The sequence below is a fragment of the Vipera ursinii genome (genome assembly GCF_947247035.1).
Source record: "Vipera ursinii genome assembly, chromosome: 3".
Lineage (NCBI taxonomy): Eukaryota > Metazoa > Chordata > Lepidosauria > Squamata > Viperidae > Vipera > Vipera ursinii.
Genome location: NC_139516.1, coordinates 113,442,722 through 113,460,711, shown reverse-complemented (window position 1 = coordinate 113,460,711; position 17,990 = coordinate 113,442,722). Strand labels below are relative to the sequence as shown.

The 17,990-nt window shown below is 37.8% G+C and overlaps 2 protein-coding genes across 3 annotated transcripts in view; one reads left to right on the top strand and one right to left on the bottom strand.

Moving 5' to 3' along the window:
• Positions 1-915: 915 nt before the first annotated feature.
• Positions 916-16,108, top strand: PRDX6 (peroxiredoxin 6). The gene is made up of 5 exons (XM_083359469.1): positions 916-1,102; positions 7,667-7,823; positions 12,736-12,882; positions 13,851-13,997; positions 15,539-16,108. Exons 1-5 carry the CDS (start codon positions 1,011-1,013, stop codon positions 15,662-15,664), a joined length of 669 nt encoding a protein of 222 aa, XP_083215595.1. The 5' UTR covers positions 916-1,010; the 3' UTR covers positions 15,665-16,108.
• The window catches only part of ANKRD45 (ankyrin repeat domain 45), a 40,101-nt gene continuing 29,951 nt past the window's right edge, over positions 7,841-17,990 (bottom strand). For both annotated transcript variants that reach the window (XM_083359467.1, XM_083359468.1), the window contains 2 exons: positions 11,276-11,320; positions 7,841-8,843 (listed from right to left, as the gene is read on the bottom strand). In XM_083359467.1, coding sequence (XP_083215593.1) covers positions 11,286-11,320 — 35 coding nt within the window. In that variant the 3' untranslated portion in view covers positions 7,841-8,843; positions 11,276-11,285. The remainder of the gene's footprint in view (positions 8,844-11,275; positions 11,321-17,990) is intronic.

Sequence of the window (17,990 nt, the reverse complement as noted above, 5' to 3'; positions counted from 1 at the left end):
AGCCAGCCATGCTCATATAGTGAGGGAATGCACTAATACAGGGGTAGGCAACCTTGGCTCTTTTATGACTCGTGGACTTCAACTCCCAGAATTCCTGAGCCAGCCATGCTCATATAGTGAGGGAATGCACTAATACAGGGGTAGGCAACCTTGGCTCTTTTATGACTCGTGGACTTCAACTCCCAGAATTCCTGAGCCAGCCATGCTCATATAGTGAGGGAATGCACTAATACAGGGGTAGGCAACCTTGGCTCTTTTATGACTCGTGGACTTCAACTCCCAGAATTCCTGAGCCAGCCATGCTCATATAGTGAGGGAATGCACTAATACAGGGGTAGGCAACCTTGGCTCTTTCATGACTCGTGGACTTCAACTCCCAGAATTCCTGTGCCAACATGGCTCAGCTTGGAAACCTCTCCCTTTCCCCTCAGCATAGCTGGCTTAGGAATTCTGGGAGTTGAAGTCCACGAGTCATAAAAGAGCCAAGGTTGCCTACCCCTGCACTAATAGAAGATACCCAGGAGATTTTAAGGATTTCTTCTGCGGAACAACGGCAGCTACTGACTGGATCTCCAAACTCGACATTAAACTCTGAAATGTCATTTTTGTTTTCCTCTTAGGTTTTATAATTGCTTTTTTTTTAAAAAAAAATTTGTTTTAACTGTTCTAACTTGTAAATATGAAGTGCTTTTAATTCTGTGCGTGACCAGCCATACGCTAAATAAATCAATCAGGGGAAAGGTTTCCATGCTGAGGTTTCCATGCTGAGCCATGCTGGCTCAGGAATTCTGGGAGTTGAAGTCCACGAGTCATGAGAGACCCAAGGCTGCCTACCCCTGTAAATAACCCTAACCGCGGAAGATTCCAGCAGCTCCGCCCCTTAAGCTCCGCCCTCCCCCCACGCTAGGCTCTATGCGTCGGGCTATTACTTCACTCCTTCCACCCTGCCTTTCGGGTGTTCGGAGGCCGCTGAGTAGCTTTCCCCGTCCTTGCAGAAACAGTCTAGGACCATGCCGGGCCTGCTGCTAGGAGACGAGGCGCCTAATTTCCAGGCTGACACTACGCACGGTCCCATCCGCTTCCACGAATTTCTGGGAGACTCGTGAGTAGGAGAGGCGACCGCGGTCGGGGGTGGTGGTGGTGAAGGCGGCGCTTAGTGGGGCTTACTCCAGGGGTCTTCAAACTTGGCCCTTTTATGACTTCTGGACTTCAACTCCCAGAATTCCTCAGCCAGCCACGCTGGCTGAGGAATTCTGGGAGTTGAAGTCCAGAAGTCATAAAAGGGCCAAGTTTGAAGACCCTTGGCTTACTCTATTCCAGCGGCTTCCCAACCTTTTCTGTACCCCGCACCCCTAGAAGGCTTCCGATTATCTCCTCGCACCCCTTTACCAAAAGTTCGAAACAACAGCAGTGAATTACGCGCACACGTTCTAATTTTGAAAACCCAGGTTTACACACTCACACGCGCGCACACCCCCCCTGGAATATCGTCTCGCACCCCCGGTTGGGAAGCCCTGCTCCGTTCGGTGGTCCTCGCTTGAGGGGACCGCTTTGCCACACAGAGCTCTTTGCTCCTTTCCTCGGTGGGAGAGTTGGCGGAGAGCCGCAACCGCAGGCGGAAAAACGTGCGCTGGAGCGATGGAAAGGGCTGCGGCATTCCTTAATTTGTCTTGGGGTTGGAAGGGCGGGGAATCTCTCTCCTTAGCTAATTACCTCCAACGACGGGAAAAGGCCAAAGTCATAAAAACCTTTGACTCTGATCCCTCTTTCTTCTTTGGCCAAACGTTTGCTTTAAAAATAAGCAATCTGGCTTATACATAGAATGAAGGCTACTGCTAAGCTTGTAAGCCGCCCTGAGTCTTCGGAGAAGGGCGGGATATAAATGGAATTAAAATAAAATAAAATAAAATAAAATAATTCTCCAGCAGTTGCCAAACTACAAGCCCGGGAAGTTCGGCTAATAAGCGCTATCCTTGGGAGTGTTACTTGAGGCTCCGTAGAGCCCAGAGTTGCCCAATTCTGCATGGGAAGGAACAAGAGAGGGTAACGGCCAATAAAGGTGGAGCCTGCCGGTTGCTTATCTTTCATGCCATCCTTAATAGTTGCAAGATGTCCTCCAGGGGAAAAAAAAAACATGTTTTAAACGTAATGGATTGTTGTGCCTTTAATGAGCCGTCTTCTTTGAACTTAGCTTATAACCTACCTACCGGGAAAGGTGGAATGTAAGTTCCAACAATGAAGGGATAAATTGGGTTATTGAAATATCTACAAAGTGAAAGACGTGGACACTATTTAATTCTTACTTCCTTAAGGCTGGAATACAGAGTCCCATTGAAATGGGTGGGCAGAAAAAGAAAAGAAAAAAAATCATTCATGCATTGCATAGGTTGTAGTTATTGTCACAAAATGTGGCTTTCGACAGAGTTAATATGTCAGGTAAAGGTAAAGGTTCCCCCGCACATGCGTGCGAGTCGTTTCCGACTCTAGGGGCCGGTGCTCATCTCCGTTTCAAAGCCGAAGAGCCAGCGCTTGTCCGAGGACGTCTCCGTGGTCATGTGGCCGGCATGACTAGACGCCAGAGGCGCACAGAACGCTGTTACCTTCCCACCGTAGTAGTCCCTATTTTTCTACTTGCATTTTTTACGTGCTTTCGAACTGCTAGGTTGGCAGAAACTGGGACGAGTAACAGGCACTCACTCTGTTACGCGGCACTCAGGATTCGACCCGCCAAACTGCTGACCATCTGATCGACAAGCTCAGCGTCCTAACCCACTGAGCCACCGCGTCAACTAGCTCTAAATTCTCAGAAACCTTTGAGCAAGTTACTGAGAATAAATGCTGAGAAATGATATTGTTCACATCCTTTTGAATTTTCTAAAGGGCTTTGTCCACAAAAATGAACTGAATGGTGGATTAGATAATCCTTGGCAAAGTTTTCCTATGCTGCGCTTTTGGTAAGCGGGTACAGTGTGCTTAGGTTGGAGATCTTCAGAGTTTCTTAATTTAACCTTTATTCTTCTATCTTTCTAATTAAATGTATTCTGTAGCCGCCACTGTACATGCTGTGTGCTATTCACATTTAGGATGTACTGTATAATATCACAATAACTGTTGATCCAAAGTAGTCAATCTCTTTGAATTATTGGAGACACATTTGGAATTTTGAGAAAGTTGAAGATCCTCTTTACATAAAGGTTGCTGTAAGGGAGGGAATGCCTCTTCATTTAGTAGTTACCATGGTAAATGAGGCCAGTTGCAGAACATCCATTTATTAGAAGGCAGACTACTAAGATTATTCACAGCCACTTCCTGGTCTACCAAGTGTTGTCTGCTGCCCTATCTTAATTTTTTTTCTTTTTTCTTGAGTGAATTGATAGATTTTTTCAGGAAAGCACTGAGCAAACACCTGCCTTATTTTTTATTCTCTATCAAAACTCTCAGAGCCCTATTTTTGTAAATAAAGATGATGTTAGGAGAGGCTTTGTCGGCTTCCCTCTTTTTAACTAAAAGAATTTTTTTTAAAAAATCCAATGAGACCAGGAAGGATTGTGGTATTGTCTATTTCTGTTGTGGTTAGAGACAAGCAGTTTTTCTTGGAAATCTGTGTAGAAAACTAAGAATACTTTAATTACATTGGGGAATCATTACTAAGTATGTTGATTTTGTCGGTCCCAATTAGGTCTAAATTACAGTTTCTTTTACTGTATGAGAATGAATGTATTAAGTTTTAATTGATTGCAATCTACTTCGTTAGATGCTTACATTATCCACTTGAGAGTAGTGTTACATGTACATTAGGCTTCTGCAGTCCTTCAGATTCAATTTCAAAAAGGAGAGGAGAACATAATTGCTATAACAATTTTAAAGTAGACTATGTTTTCTTTGGATTTATCCATGCATCCCAGGAAAAGATATAAATGCTTTAAAGAAAATGAAGGTCCTTTAATTTCATGCCCATTTGTGAAAACACCTGTGCTGTTGACCTTCAGATTAACCTAAAAGGTTAATTCTGCTTCTCACTTCCTAGTTGAGGTATTGAACATTTTAAGTTTACTATGTAATCTGATGACCATTTGGGATTTGGTTATAACTTTGGTTATATGGCACACACAGTCCTATCAAATAAACATTGTAATCACTATTTCTTGTTTTTCCTGGCCCAGAAAACTGGTTATAATTTTGATGTATGGATTTTTTCAAAGCTGCTAACCATGGTTTGAGAAAAACAGGAAACTGCAGTTGATGACTTCTAATTTTTTTAGCTTAGAGGATAAAGGTTTAAAAGAAATGCTGGTACATATGTCTGGTAACAAGCAAAATTCAAATTGATCAGTTTCCCTATATTAAAGGCATACCATAATGAATTTGCTGAAATGACTCTGTTTGGGCCAATAGCAAGCCTGTAAGGATAAGGGACTGGAATTGTTTTTTTTCATTTGAGCAGTAGTGTTACAATAGTGTTAGAACATTCTAACTTAGATCCATACATTCGTATGGGTATATTCTTTTGATTATTGAAAACTTTCTTAAGATTGTATTAATCATTAGGCTAAGAAATATATAAAGATAGATTTTGGAATAGTTTTATAATTAGATTTTTAAAAAATATATGCTTCTCTAATAAGGTGATTACTCTGGAAATAAGGTGATTACTCTGGAAATACATAAAATACAAACATGTGTTCATCATAGTTAGAAAGTAAAACTGTTTTCTTTAAATCAGTAATATAATCCCTTGGGTTAACTATTAAATTGGTACTCTGAGACAAGTTATTTCATTCTCAGAGGTACTGACAAAAGAGCATAGGGTAGATTCCTGTTGCTCAATAAGGTTTTTTTCCCCCTGTAGCAGCTGCTTGACTAGAGTCCAATTTGGCATCTTCCCGAGTACTAGGCATTCAGCACCCATAGTTCTTAGCCAACCTAAGGATATGGTGGATGAGTGTTTCAGAAGTTGAAGTTTGATATATATGGTAGATGCCAAATTGGAAAAAACTAGAATACAAAATGAATCTTTGCAATAGGCCAGGGGTACAGGATAGAACATGCTATGATTGCAAGATAAATAAAAGGCTTCCTATGTTGGCTGACATAAATTCTGTATGTGAATATAATTTACATCTTCATCTGATTATCATAAGTTTGATGATAGTATTAAAACAAGTGTGTCAGCAGTTGTTTTACAGTGTCCTAGTAGACAGTCACTTAAATATGACCCAGCAGTGTGCTGCAGCTGCCAAAAAAGCCAACACAGTGCTGGGCTGCATTAATAGAGGGATAGAATCAAGATCACGTGAAGTATTAATACCACTTTACAATGCCTTGGTAAGGCCACACTTGGAATACTGCATCCAGTTTTGGTCACCACGATGTAAAAAAAGATGTTGAGACTCTAGAAAGAACAACAAAGATGATTAGGGGACTGGAGGCTAAAACATATAAGGAACGGTTGCTGGAATTAGGTATGTCTAGTTTAACAAAGAGAAGGGCAAGGGGTGACATGATAGCAGTGTTCCAATATCTCAGGGGCTACCACAAAGAAGAGGGGGTCAAGCTATTCTCCAAAGCACCTGAGGGCAGGACAAGAAGCAATGGATGGAAACTAATAAAGGAGAGAAGCAACCTAGAACTAAGGAGAAACTTCCTGACAGTTAGAACAATTAACCAGTGGAACAACCTGCCTCCAGAAGCGGTGAATGCTCCAACACTGCAAGTTTTTAAGAAGAGACTGGACAGCTATTTGTCCAGAATGGTATAGAGTTTCCTGCCTGAGCAGGGGGTTGGACTAGATGACCTCCAAGGTCCCTTCCAACTTTATATTATTATTATTATTATTATTATTATTATTATTATTATTATTATTATTATTATTTATTAATTATTATTATTATTATTATTATTTAATTATTTCAACAGTGATCTATTAAGGGTTTCCAAATTTGTCCTAACATTGCTACGTACTTTTCTGCTTGAGCCTGCAAATTACAGTAGTACTATCTGCAACATTTGTAGTATTACAGCAGATTTTGTCACCCACACAGCCATAAATATTTGTAACAAGACAAAGTAATCTCAAAATGATGACAAATATACAGAATGGAAATATTACCACTGCCTTTTTAACAGTTACTCTTGGTAGTTTAACAAATGACTTGGGAGGCCGGTGTGTGGTGTAGTTGGTTCACATGGTGTGGTAGGATGGAGGGTTTGTTGTCACTGTGTGTTGGGGGGAGAGAGCACGGGGGGGGGGGAGGCTCAGCTAATCTCAATGTACACATGTTGTACTTTGACAATAAAGGTTTATTATTATTATTATTATTATTATTAAATCCTTGATAATATGAGTGACCTTTGTGTAACTTTAAAGTGAGTTCATGCATCTGAATAAGCCATAATCAGGTCTTCTTCATTTGGACTATTTGCTAAACCATTTACTAACTCATATAATTTTATAAATCTATTTTTCTCTTGAGGTAGGTTCACACATCAGAGTAAGCCAAAAATTACCAAGGCAGAAATTGTAGACATAAATTAAGACTTCTTAAACTTGAAATATATTTTTCTAATTTGGATTATATAACAATGTGTACAATTTTCAACATTTTGTTTCAAATAACCCCATAGCTCCTAGAAGAAAAGATTATTTCATGAACATCTTTGATTCCATTATGCTTAATTTCTAAAAAGTAACAAAAAGGGAACAGTTTGTAACTGTAGCATATGTGTAATTCTGCAAATTTCCACTTTTATGGAAACTGGCTGCACTTAAACATTGTTCTTGCATTGCCAAACAAAAACTGGATCTTGCACAAAGGATTTTGGGAATATTGTACTATTGTGAAAAATGTCTGGGAATATTGTACACGTGTGTTTCCACCAAAAGACCTTGGAATGCAGGCAGACCAGTTTGAAGAGGTGGGAGGCAGCATTACCTTTCAATGGAGCAACAGTATGAAGGCATGCCAAGTTAATAATCTCTTGGGTAATGCTTCAGTTGAGAAGGTATTCATGACTGAGGGCTGAAAACTAAATGAAATTCTGGATGTTACATAATGGGGCCAGTACAACGTAAGTGAAAAGAACAAAGATAATTCTGCTGGTACATGAGGAAAAAAGATATGCTAAAATTATTAAGATAACATAACAAACTTTCTAGCTTTCCAGAATTCTTCTGTGGTCTGGCCTAGCCTCTCCCAACTAAGTGTCCTCTAGATAAATTTGATTTTAGATTCCATAATCCTTAGCAAACAAAGGATTTGGGCTTTGTTCAAGATATGGAATTTAAATTCCACCTGATCTGGTGAATTAGGTTGGAAATGGCTGAGTGTAAAGCTGAAAAATCAGGAAAAAAAGGGGGAAAAGGAGTAAAATTAAGGAGAATCATTTAAATCAGGGGTCTTCAAACTTGGCCCCTTTATGACTTGTGGACCTCAGCCAGGCACGCTGGCTGAAGAATTCTGGGAGTTGTAGTCCACATGTCATAAAAGGGCCAAGTTTGAAGACCCCAGATTTAAATATTCCAAGCTATAAACTTTCTAGATGCTATTTAGTGTCAAGTCCTCTCAGCTAGACAGACCACAGTTGAAAACAAACTTTGAAATATTTTAAATCTGCTCTGACTTACTAGGCTTCAGTCCTATCTGCCATGTAATTCTTTTTCTTTCAGATGGGGCATCCTCTTTTCTCATCCAAGGGACTTTACTCCAGTATGTACCACAGAACTTGGTCGAGCAGCAAAACTAGCACCAGAATTTGCCAAGCGTAATGTTAAGTTAATAGCCCTCTCTATTGATGACGTCAATGACCATCTCGCTTGGTGCAAGGTATTGTGGGGGGAAAACAACGATAAGAAATGTGGGATAAGAATTGGAAAGCATTTTGATAGTCTGCATTTAATGTTTTGAGGGATTGCTGAAATGGACGGGATTAATCATGTATGTAGGCTGTGCAGTGATTTTCAGATTTTCTTTTTAAAAGAAAAGGTAAGGCTATTTTAGAATATTGTTTCCCGTCTCAATGTAGTAAGAATATACACTAGTAAATTTGACAACCTCGTGCCAAGTTGTGACAGTGCATTTAGAGAAGGCTTTTAAATGTACAGAAAAAGAGCTTGAGGACCACAGATTGATAATCCTTACATTTGGCCTTGAGCCTCCATCCTGATGCTCTTCTGTAGTTCTATTTTGAAGAGATTGAAAACTACAACATTAGTTTTACATTCATCATAATCTTTACAAATAAAATTTTAACTGTGGTTAAATTTTGGGTAATTGAAGCAAGCTAATTTCAGAAACCATGGTTTCAAGATTATTATTTAATATATATACCACAATAAGAATGAATGCTAGAGAATTATCTGTAGTGAAATATTCATAGGCATCCCTATAGATTTCACTGTTCTGTCCCATGTACAGAACTGTTGCTGAGGTTGCAGGCTCCAAAATTCAGGATTATATTTCCTTTAAATATAATGTTCTACAATTTCTATCATACTTGTAATTTTTCTCATAGTTCAGATGTGAACACATTATGGCTGGTTTCACTGGTTTAAGCATACTTATCAATAAAGCAGTTTTTTCAGTTGTAAGAGAAAGACAAAAACAGTAAAGACAGTAATTTGTGGATATCAGTAAATATTTTGGTTTTTTAATAAAAAGCATTAAGACTGTTTTGGTAGTTATTCTCTTTACAGAATAGTGGGTTTAATTTCATGCTGATATATTCACATCTAACATGTCAATTTTCACAACAGGTACAACAATAAATCCTGGCTTTGAAGTCAGTGTTCAGGAACTAGATTACAGGGGGAGTTTGCGGTCACATGTGCTTGAGGAGTTGATTTCCTACAGACAAGATACAAGCCATTTAAAAAAAAATTGCCTATTGCAGAATATAAAAACATTGAGCACTACAGAAAAGTTTATATTAGGGTTTAAATTCCAAGGTTTTCTCTTCTCACCTCAAAGATTGGGAGACACCTACTGGTAGCTAGTCTTTATATAAAAGGGTTGAGTCCAACCTGAAAATGCTGGTTCTTGCCTCACCATTTGCTGCACTCACTCATACTGACTTATATTTTGCAGGCGGTAAGAAAAGTGGCAAAATAAACTTTATGAGGAATTTATAATTACCCTTTCTGGTGCTCTAATACATGACAGATAAAAAAAGTTAGCTTAGATATGACTATACCAGCAAATGAAAAAAAATGCATAGCAAAACTATCACATGTGCTATTTAAATGTGCTAAATCATTTGTAGTATCACCATGACAGGATAGCTTGTGTTGAAAACATATGCAAAGGACAGGGTCTTTAGAATGTAAACACATAGCTTACTTGTCATGAAGTTGTATTTTTGCCAGTACTAATATCTGCTAAACATTTCATGCAGAGGTTCATTTTTTAATACTTTCTGAACTCTAAGCTTGAAGTGTACGTAGAACAAATTCAGCCTAAGAATGTGTTTCATTATGCATATTTTATTACACCATTATTCCCTGAGTATTTGTAACACAAGTTATATAATCACCTACTTACTGTCATCTTTCTTTAAAAATGGAAATAAGTGCTTCTACAAAAATAACTAATTTTGTATATACAACATAATAACAAATAACCAAAGAGCAGCAGTGTAAAATGTTTATTAGATCTTTTGAAAATATTATTTAGTAACATTAGGTGACGCTACTGTTATGCTGCTGCTGTTTACAAATTTTTTAAAATTATTGTTCAGCTGCTTTTCCAGATAGTTGAAAAACAATTCCTTTTCTAGAGAGCACTAGCAAACATTGCCTATGCACTGCTTGAAAACAGTGTATAAAACCTACTAAAATAAAAAGTCGACCCTGATTTCTAAAAATAGAAAATAAATTATGCTTGTCTTTTTTTAATACAAACATATTGGGTAAATGGGTAGGTTGACTCTTCAAAGAAATTTCAAGATATTACCTGCATTGACTGGAGAAACTTAATTATTAATTATAATTAATTATAATTATAATTAACTTAATTATATAGGCTTTTTTAAAATGCTAAAATTTATAAAGAAATCATTGTTTCATATGCACAAAATGCTAGCATGAAAATTTGAGTTTATAAAGCTGTACTTGCAGATCAATAAATTATACATGTAAATTAACTGGACTTTCAGTTTAAAATCTTATACCTAAAAAGCAGTATTCAAACAGCTGGTGTTATTTAAATAAAATGAAACCAGGAAAGATTTTATCTTAACATCTATACATAAAGTTAGACAAATTATTAAATGAGAAAAAGCAAAAATGTTCAGTAGCATTGTCCATAATAACTGCTTTTGGTTGTTTCCCTTCCAAAAAGCACATAAAGGTATGCTTATATTGTCATATGTGCTACTCCCTACTCTCCCTTTTTTATATGAATTACTTTGTGCACACATCTTAGTACACTTGTATTTAGAAGTCAATTAAAATAACATCTCTTTCTTCATATTGTGGCCAGCCACTGGAATAAACCTGGCCCTGTAGATAATGGGACATTTGAGAAGCACTGATGGAAGCATATGCAAAGTAGCTTCTTGGACTGAGCTTGGTTCCTACCGATTATAGGCACCCCATGTACTGGTATTCCTTGAAACCAGTCACTTAGCCACTTTTCATAGTTACAATGGAGTTCCTCAAAGATACTTACAACCAGTGCTTTTTTTGTAAAAGAAAAAGGTGCCGGAACTCACACATGTCATACAACCTTCCTTGCCTACCCTACAAGGTTCCATCCAAAAAAGGTGCCGGAACTCCGTTCTGAGCATTCTATGAGAAAGAAAGCCCTGCTTACAACCCAGTTCTGATGGCCAGCCCCTTCCCCATATGATCACATAACCACATTTTGGACACTTGGCATCCAGCCCAAAGTCTCGGCCATTTCTAGCACCCTGTGGTCATCTGACCACAATTTACAACTTTTTGCTGAAATTGAAAAATGCTTAACGACTGCAGATGCACTTAACCATTGTGATTTACTTAATGACCACTGCAAAAAATGGTCCTAAAATTAGGTCAGGTGATGAGCCACTTTATGGCCATTACAACTTCTGATTGCAATAGGCAAACTGTTAAAATTGTAAGTTGAGGACTACCAATAATAGTACAGAAATTGTCATTACCTTCTTCCGGGAAGTATTTTTTATTTCCCAGTCTAGTCCAGGGATTTCCCAATTGTCTTTTATTCATTTATTTATTTTTTAATTTGGCCAGCTGTTGGACGTGCTCTATAACCTATATATAGATCAAAATTTCACTTACCAAAAATCATTCACATTTTTTTGCTGACAACAGAGTCTTGTCCACCTGTATTAACCATAAAATATATCTAGATTAATTATAAAATATGCCAGCATTGTCTCCAGACTGATGGAAAATACCTCTTAACTTATTTTTGTCTCTGGTTTTTAATCTTCCTTCTGCTGGCAGTATGTCATCACTACCTAGTTGACTAACTAGAATTGTGGCTCTAGGGCCTTAAATTTTCCACTTCTCTGCTTTACATTTTGTGCAAGGAGCTACCATGTTTCCCTGAAAGTAAGACCCGGTTCTATATTATTTTTGCCTCCAACAGAGGCATTAGGTCTTACTTTCGGGCAGTATCTTATATTTTCTGTGACACCTACTTCGCCTTACAGTGGCGGCACCAACTGCCCCATCCAGCAAGAGCCTGCATGGCTGCTGGCCCACTTCTGCGGCCGCTCATGGCAGGAAGCCATGTGGTACATTGTGCCGCTGCCGCCACAAGGGAGGTGGGGGAGGGGGTGGAGCTGCCCCATGTGCCCCATACCTACTTCAGGCCTCCCCCAGCCAGGCCATTTGTGGGGAGGAGGTAGTGGCTGCCACCAGGTAGGTGATCTGTGGGTTGGAGTGTGAAGAAAGCCCCTCCAGTGGTGCACAGCAGCAGCAGCGTCACCCCCCCCGGCTTCGAAATGGCAGAGGGGGACCAGGTCTACCCTACCCATCTTCCGTACGGTAGCATGGCAGTCCAGCTGAGGAGGGGAGTGAAAGGGAGCAAGGAATGGCCTGGCTGGGAGAGGCCTGAAGAAAGCAGGTGTGGGGCACGTGGGGCAGCTCCACCCCCTCCTCCACCTGCCTCATCTCATTGTGGCAGCTGTGGCGCAATGTGCCATGAGACCTTCTGCCCCATTGCGGCAGCCAGCTGGGAGGAATGGGTGCTGTCCTAACTAGGGCTTATTTTTTGAGTATGGCTTATATTAGGCCCATCCTCACAAATTTTTCGGGGTGGGGTTTATTTCTGGGGAAACATGGTGTGTATGCCATTTCAGTATGGAAGCTAATGGTTGGCTTCTTGTATCAGCAAGTCACTACTGTGGAGAGCCAGTAATTCACAGAAGAAATTGCTAGTCTAGAATGGATGTGCAGATGCAAATCTTAGCTTCCTTGTTTTGAGTGTGAGTTTTCACATTTTTTCCATCAGTACCAAAATCTGTATAAGCAGAATGCAATGTCTCAAAAGGTAGGCTGCTTCCTTGCAGCATTTTGCTTTTTTAAAAAATTAAGCTATGTTTTTATTTAGGTTACTCTGGCTTAAACAGTTTTGAGTGTTTTGATCATTTTTATTAATCATAATGGAAGGCTTCTGAAAACAAGTTTTTTGTAACTAAATGAAATAGCACTATGTTTTTGTACAGAATTGACTTTGCGCTAATTGTAATTGAACAAATTTGTAATAAAATATTAAATTTTTCCTCTTGCAGGATATTAGTGCTTACAACAGCGACAAGCCTATTGACAAACTCCCTTTTCCAATAATTGCTGATGCAAAAAGGGAGCTTTCAGTCCAACTTGGCATGCTGGATCCAGATGAGATAGACAAAGATGGAATGCCTTTGACTGCTCGTGTGGTAAATATCCATTGTCTCTTTAACATTGCTTTTTTGCAGGCTACAGTTTTCTCAGTTGCTTATGTACCATTTATTGCCTTATTTCTATTTAATCTGTTGTTATTTAGATGAGAAACCTGTGGTCCATCAGGTCTCCCCATGTAGCCAATAAGTGTGTCTGCAAGAAATAAAATTGCTGACATATCTAATCAGAATGGAATGGGTTATTAAATAATAAAATTAGACTAACTTGTAATATTATTTAGAAACCCAATTCTATAAAATAGATTCCAGGAACCAAGAAGAGTAATAAGTCATTGTTACCAACCTCCATTTGTGACTAATGCAAAATGAAATATGTTGACAGGTGGATTGTCTTAATCTTTCAGTTATGAGATTTACCAATCTTCTCTTTTGTGCTTTGTTTTTATTGTATTTTATTGTGTGTGTGTCTGTGTGTATAGATTAGATAGATAGATAGATAGATAGATAGATAGATAGATAGATAGATAGATAGATAGATAGCCCTGTGTTTTAAGTTCTGCGCTCAAAACCTGAGTAGGCTACTATGAAATTAATGAGTTACCTAAGTTTACACATCAACCATTTCAAAAGAATGGTTGCATAGGAATGTTCCTGTCTATTTCTCGAATTTCTTTCGTACATAACAGCTGTAATATAAATATTTCTCATTTTAATGATAAAAGAAAACCTATTATATCACAATTGTGCCAGGTTTAGGATTACAAATGCTGAATAAATGATTTTGGATAAGAACTTAGCTTCAAATGCTATGTGGGAAAATTCCTATCCAAGAATTACATTTTATTAAGTACATTGCCCCCCTCCCCCCAATACATTTGCTATCTGTCTCAGGAAAAATGTAACACTAAATAGTTGGAAAATTTGCAAGAAATGGATGATTTATAGAACAGTAATATATATGCGATAATTTGTTTTATTTACAATTTGGTAACTTTGCTCTATAGGTATTTATTTTTGGCCCGGATAAGAAGCTGAAACTCTCTATACTCTACCCAGCAACCACTGGCAGAAACTTTGATGAGATTCTAAGAGTTGTTGATTCCTTAAAATTAACAGCTGCTAAGAAAGTTGCTACACCTGTTGACTGGAAGGTAGCTGTTTACTGTTATAAATCCATTTAATCTAAAGTTTTATTCAGATACTGTGAAAATTGTTGAAGAAACAGATTTTCCTATATATTGTGGGAGTTGCTAAAAAAATATTGAAATAGATTGGATAATGACCTCCATGAAGTTATCATGAAATATCTCCTGAGAGCACGATTTAGTGTTGTGAGATTACAATTACCACTGTCCTAAGTAGAAAGGTTCCTGATCCTGATGATATATATATATTTAAAAATTAGATATATTTATGATAGCCCTATAATCCATTGGGTGAGCTCTCCAGCAGTAATCTCTTATAAACTGTCTTCAGTTTCTTACCAGCGTACTCTGGTTTAGGCTCGTAAGACTTTGTTTTTTATCAGCACTTCCATTAATTTTTTCTGCGCATTAAAATGTTTGGGTATAGTTTTATATATTTATTAGAGTAACCTGAGTTTGCCACATTGATATAATTTAGTTTTTTCAAACCTATTTAAAAGCTGAAATACAGATTTCCTAATGTAGGTTCTGTAATGCTTATAAGGTCATCACCTGAAAATGCCTTTTAAAAAAAAAAAAAAAGCAGGAGGAGGATTAAAATGATAAACCTTGGTGAAATCTTGGTAAATTTTATTTCTGTTTCGAAAATTCCATGAGAAGTGTTTCGAATATCTGTGGAAGAATATTCCAATTGGGCAATTATGTTTTATGTGCGTTTGTGTGTGCGTGTGTGAAATGTTCTGTATGTTTTTCTGTTTCTGCGTATATACAGAGCAGCGAGTTATTTTACATATCCTAAGGTAATATGAGACAAAATAAGTAGCCTTTATTTAGCTATAGATTGTTTTTATAGGAGTTTGTGGCAAGAGCTCTTTGGCAGGCAATTTTTATCTTGGAGGTCTTCTAGTCCAGCCCCCTGTTGAAACAGGAGAACCTATACCATCTCAGACAAGTGACTGTCCAGTCTCTTCTTAATAACCTCCAGTAATGGAGTGCCCATGATTTCTGGAGGCAAGCTGTTCCACTGGTTAATTGTCCTCACTGTCAAGGAGGTTTCTCCTTAATTCCAAGGTTGCTTCTCTCTTTGATCAGTTTCCAACCATTGTTTCTTGTCCTGCCCTCTGGTGCTTTGGAGAATAGTTTGACCCCTTCTTTGTTGCAGCCCCTCAAATACTGGAATACTGCTATCATGTCCTTCTTTTCTCTAGACTAGCCACACCCAAATCCTTGAAGTGTTTCTTTTGTTTTAGATTGAGGTAATGTAAGGAGGTACAAAATTGAAATCCTAGTTTTAGATTTACGCATTATAACTATTTTGTCAACTGCATGAAGCATATTAAGTATTTCAGTTGTAGAAATGTTTATCATCATTTGAAATGTAGAATATACGCAGTAATATATACAATCCAGCTTCAACAATATACGTCTAGGAAGATGGTAGTGTATGTATGCAGTCTGATTCACTGACTGAAGGTTCTAGGGCCGTCCAAATAAGAATAATTAGTAAACTTGTTACTAATTTTTTTTTCTTTTCCTTTCCTTGTGAGCCTGGAGACCAGGTCATGGTTATTCCAAGCTTATCAGATGAAGAAGCCAAAAAGCTGTTTCCAGGAGGGATTTGCACTAAGCAACTTCCATCGGGCAAGAATTATCTCCGTTATACCTCTCCATAGCAATTGTGAAATGAAATCATATGAGCAGAATGCTGATCGCTGGGACTTTGCAGGACTGGTTGCTTTAAATGTGTGGAAATATACTTGGAGAGGCTGTAGCAAAAAGGAAACAAAGCATCTATTCATGTCTTTTTAACCCAGTGACTGGTGTAGCTTACAGCTTCAGCTAATCAGTTTAGGCTTCTTTCCTTCAAATTTAATCAGTTTTCCTCACCTCCTTCTTGGAATTGAATACACCACTTTTAAAGCAGTACACATTTTTCTTTCTGTTTTCTAGTGATATAAAAACTTGATTCATGAACAGCGGATTAATATTTTTTTCATTAACAGGAATCAATTACTGTTATGTGTAAAAAAAATGCACATCTTGCATTTATGTTTGCGAGATTATCAGAAATGAAGGTTCTTAAGATTCAGTTTACAAAATAAATTGAATAAACTATTGCTCGAATCTGGTATTTTCATTTTAATCCATTATATTAATTAAAAACCTAATTCAGAAAAATGTGTGTTAATTTTGTGAATCATTAAGGTAGAGGTATGACAAAGATGTCATCTTTTATTTAGTTGGTTCAGAAAATGAATTAAAATATGTGTCATTCACTCATTCTTAAATATGTCAATACAATGGAATTTCTGCAGGACATCATTCAAGTTCTTTCTAAAAATAGATTTTGCCTTCCACATCTAGTAGAAGCATAGAGCATTCTACCTCTATGCTAATGATTTGGTTATTTTGATCCTTCTGGAAAAATGTTTAATTCAGTTGGGCCCTGGTGATGCTTTTGTAGAAAAGCAGAGTTTCAGAATTAAATTATTGTGGGCCCTCACTCCTCTTTGATGTTAATGGGATTTGACAGCATTACCTTAGAATTAAACAGTGAGTCCTTGTTTTTGATTTATAGAGATATAACAGTAAAGTTTCTCACATGATAATTAAACATTTGTAGTAGACCCTTCAGATTAAGTGAACTCTTAGCCATGAAAACCAGCTGGGTGATTTTGGGCCAATCACTCTCTCTCAGCCCAATTCCCCTCACAGAGTAGGAGTTGTGGAGACAGGAGCAAGAGGAAGGTCTGTTGGGTATGTTTGCCGCCTTGAGTCATTTAAAAATAATAAAAGATGGGATACAAATAAATAACCACCCTATAACATCCACTCCATCTCATACTGAAAACTAGTCTTAATGTTCTGCCATCGGGTTCATACTCCATCCCAAAACTGCCAAAATTTCTGTTGAGTTGGGATGAATGAGACAGCACTGTACTTAATTGCTATGGTGCCCTCAGGCTCGTTGAACTAATAATGCTCTTGTTAAGCAATAGATTAGAAGTAATAAAATGCTGGTGAAATTCTTACTGTTTATATTCACAAACATCTAGGAGAGTTGCCAAATTTTATGGGATTGTAATGGTAAGAAGATTGTCAAGTTTAATTTTGGGGATGTCCAAAATATTCCTTGATTTGTTTTATTAATTATAAGGATCTTACTATATTTGACTGTGATTGTGACTGTGTTTGATCTTTCACTATAAATAAGTGAAAGCTCCAATATTGCCAGCCCTCATGGAGTGAATGTGGGTTGGAAGAGAGCATAGCTGTGTGACCACCTCAAAATAATGCACTGATGAACTCTTGGTGGATATGGCAAGCAGCCTGTAGGGGCAGTGACTGGGTTAATGTTTCAGGTGCATCAGTAGTGAAGATTTGTGCTTGCCAGCTTGGAGGGGACTGTGGGCAGGCAGTAAAAGCCAGGTACGGCTTGGAAGCAAGCAGTGGAATGTTGATCTGAAACCAATGGCTGTAGTGGGGATGATTATTGCATTGCCACATTTATTACCAACGAGAAAAGAAGAGAGTATTTTATAATTTTAAGAGTTCCACATAAATAAAACACATTCTGGCATATGAGAGAAATTGCACACATTTACCCAATCAACTGTGCAATATACACATGTATATTGCATCTCTTTACTACAATCCTGATTTTTTGTGGAATTTGAGAATGGTGGAAAATATAGAGTTGGAAACTGCTTGTAAATCCATGTAATTATCCTGAAACATAGAGGGACAGAAATTATTTTGCCTTATTGCAAAGTACAGAATTCTTTTTGTGAGTAGAAATCTAATGCATTACATTTCAGTTATTCAGTGAGTAAAAGATTTTTTGTGTGGAATAAGTGAAATTCTTTGATTCACAGAAACCAATTTGATAGATCTCCCCTATTTAGATTTAGAATTTTCCCCCTTAAGAAATAAAATAAAGTTATCCATATTCAAACCTTCAAGTGCTAAAGAGCTATGGTGGTGCAGTGGTTAGAATGC

Bases quoted from the DNA above. Each gene is read 5' to 3' on its own strand.
- PRDX6 (XM_083359469.1), top strand. From the start codon at position 1,011: ATGCCGGGCCTGCTGCTAGGAGACGAGGCGCCTAATTTCCAGGCTGAC. The intron at 1,103-7,666 runs GTGAGTAGGAGA...TTTTTCTTTCAG, and splicing joins CACGAATTTCTGGGAGACTC to ATGGGGCATCCTCTTTTCTC. The intron at 13,998-15,538 runs GTAGCTGTTTAC...TTTCCTTGTGAG, and splicing joins CTACACCTGTTGACTGGAAG to CCTGGAGACCAGGTCATGGT.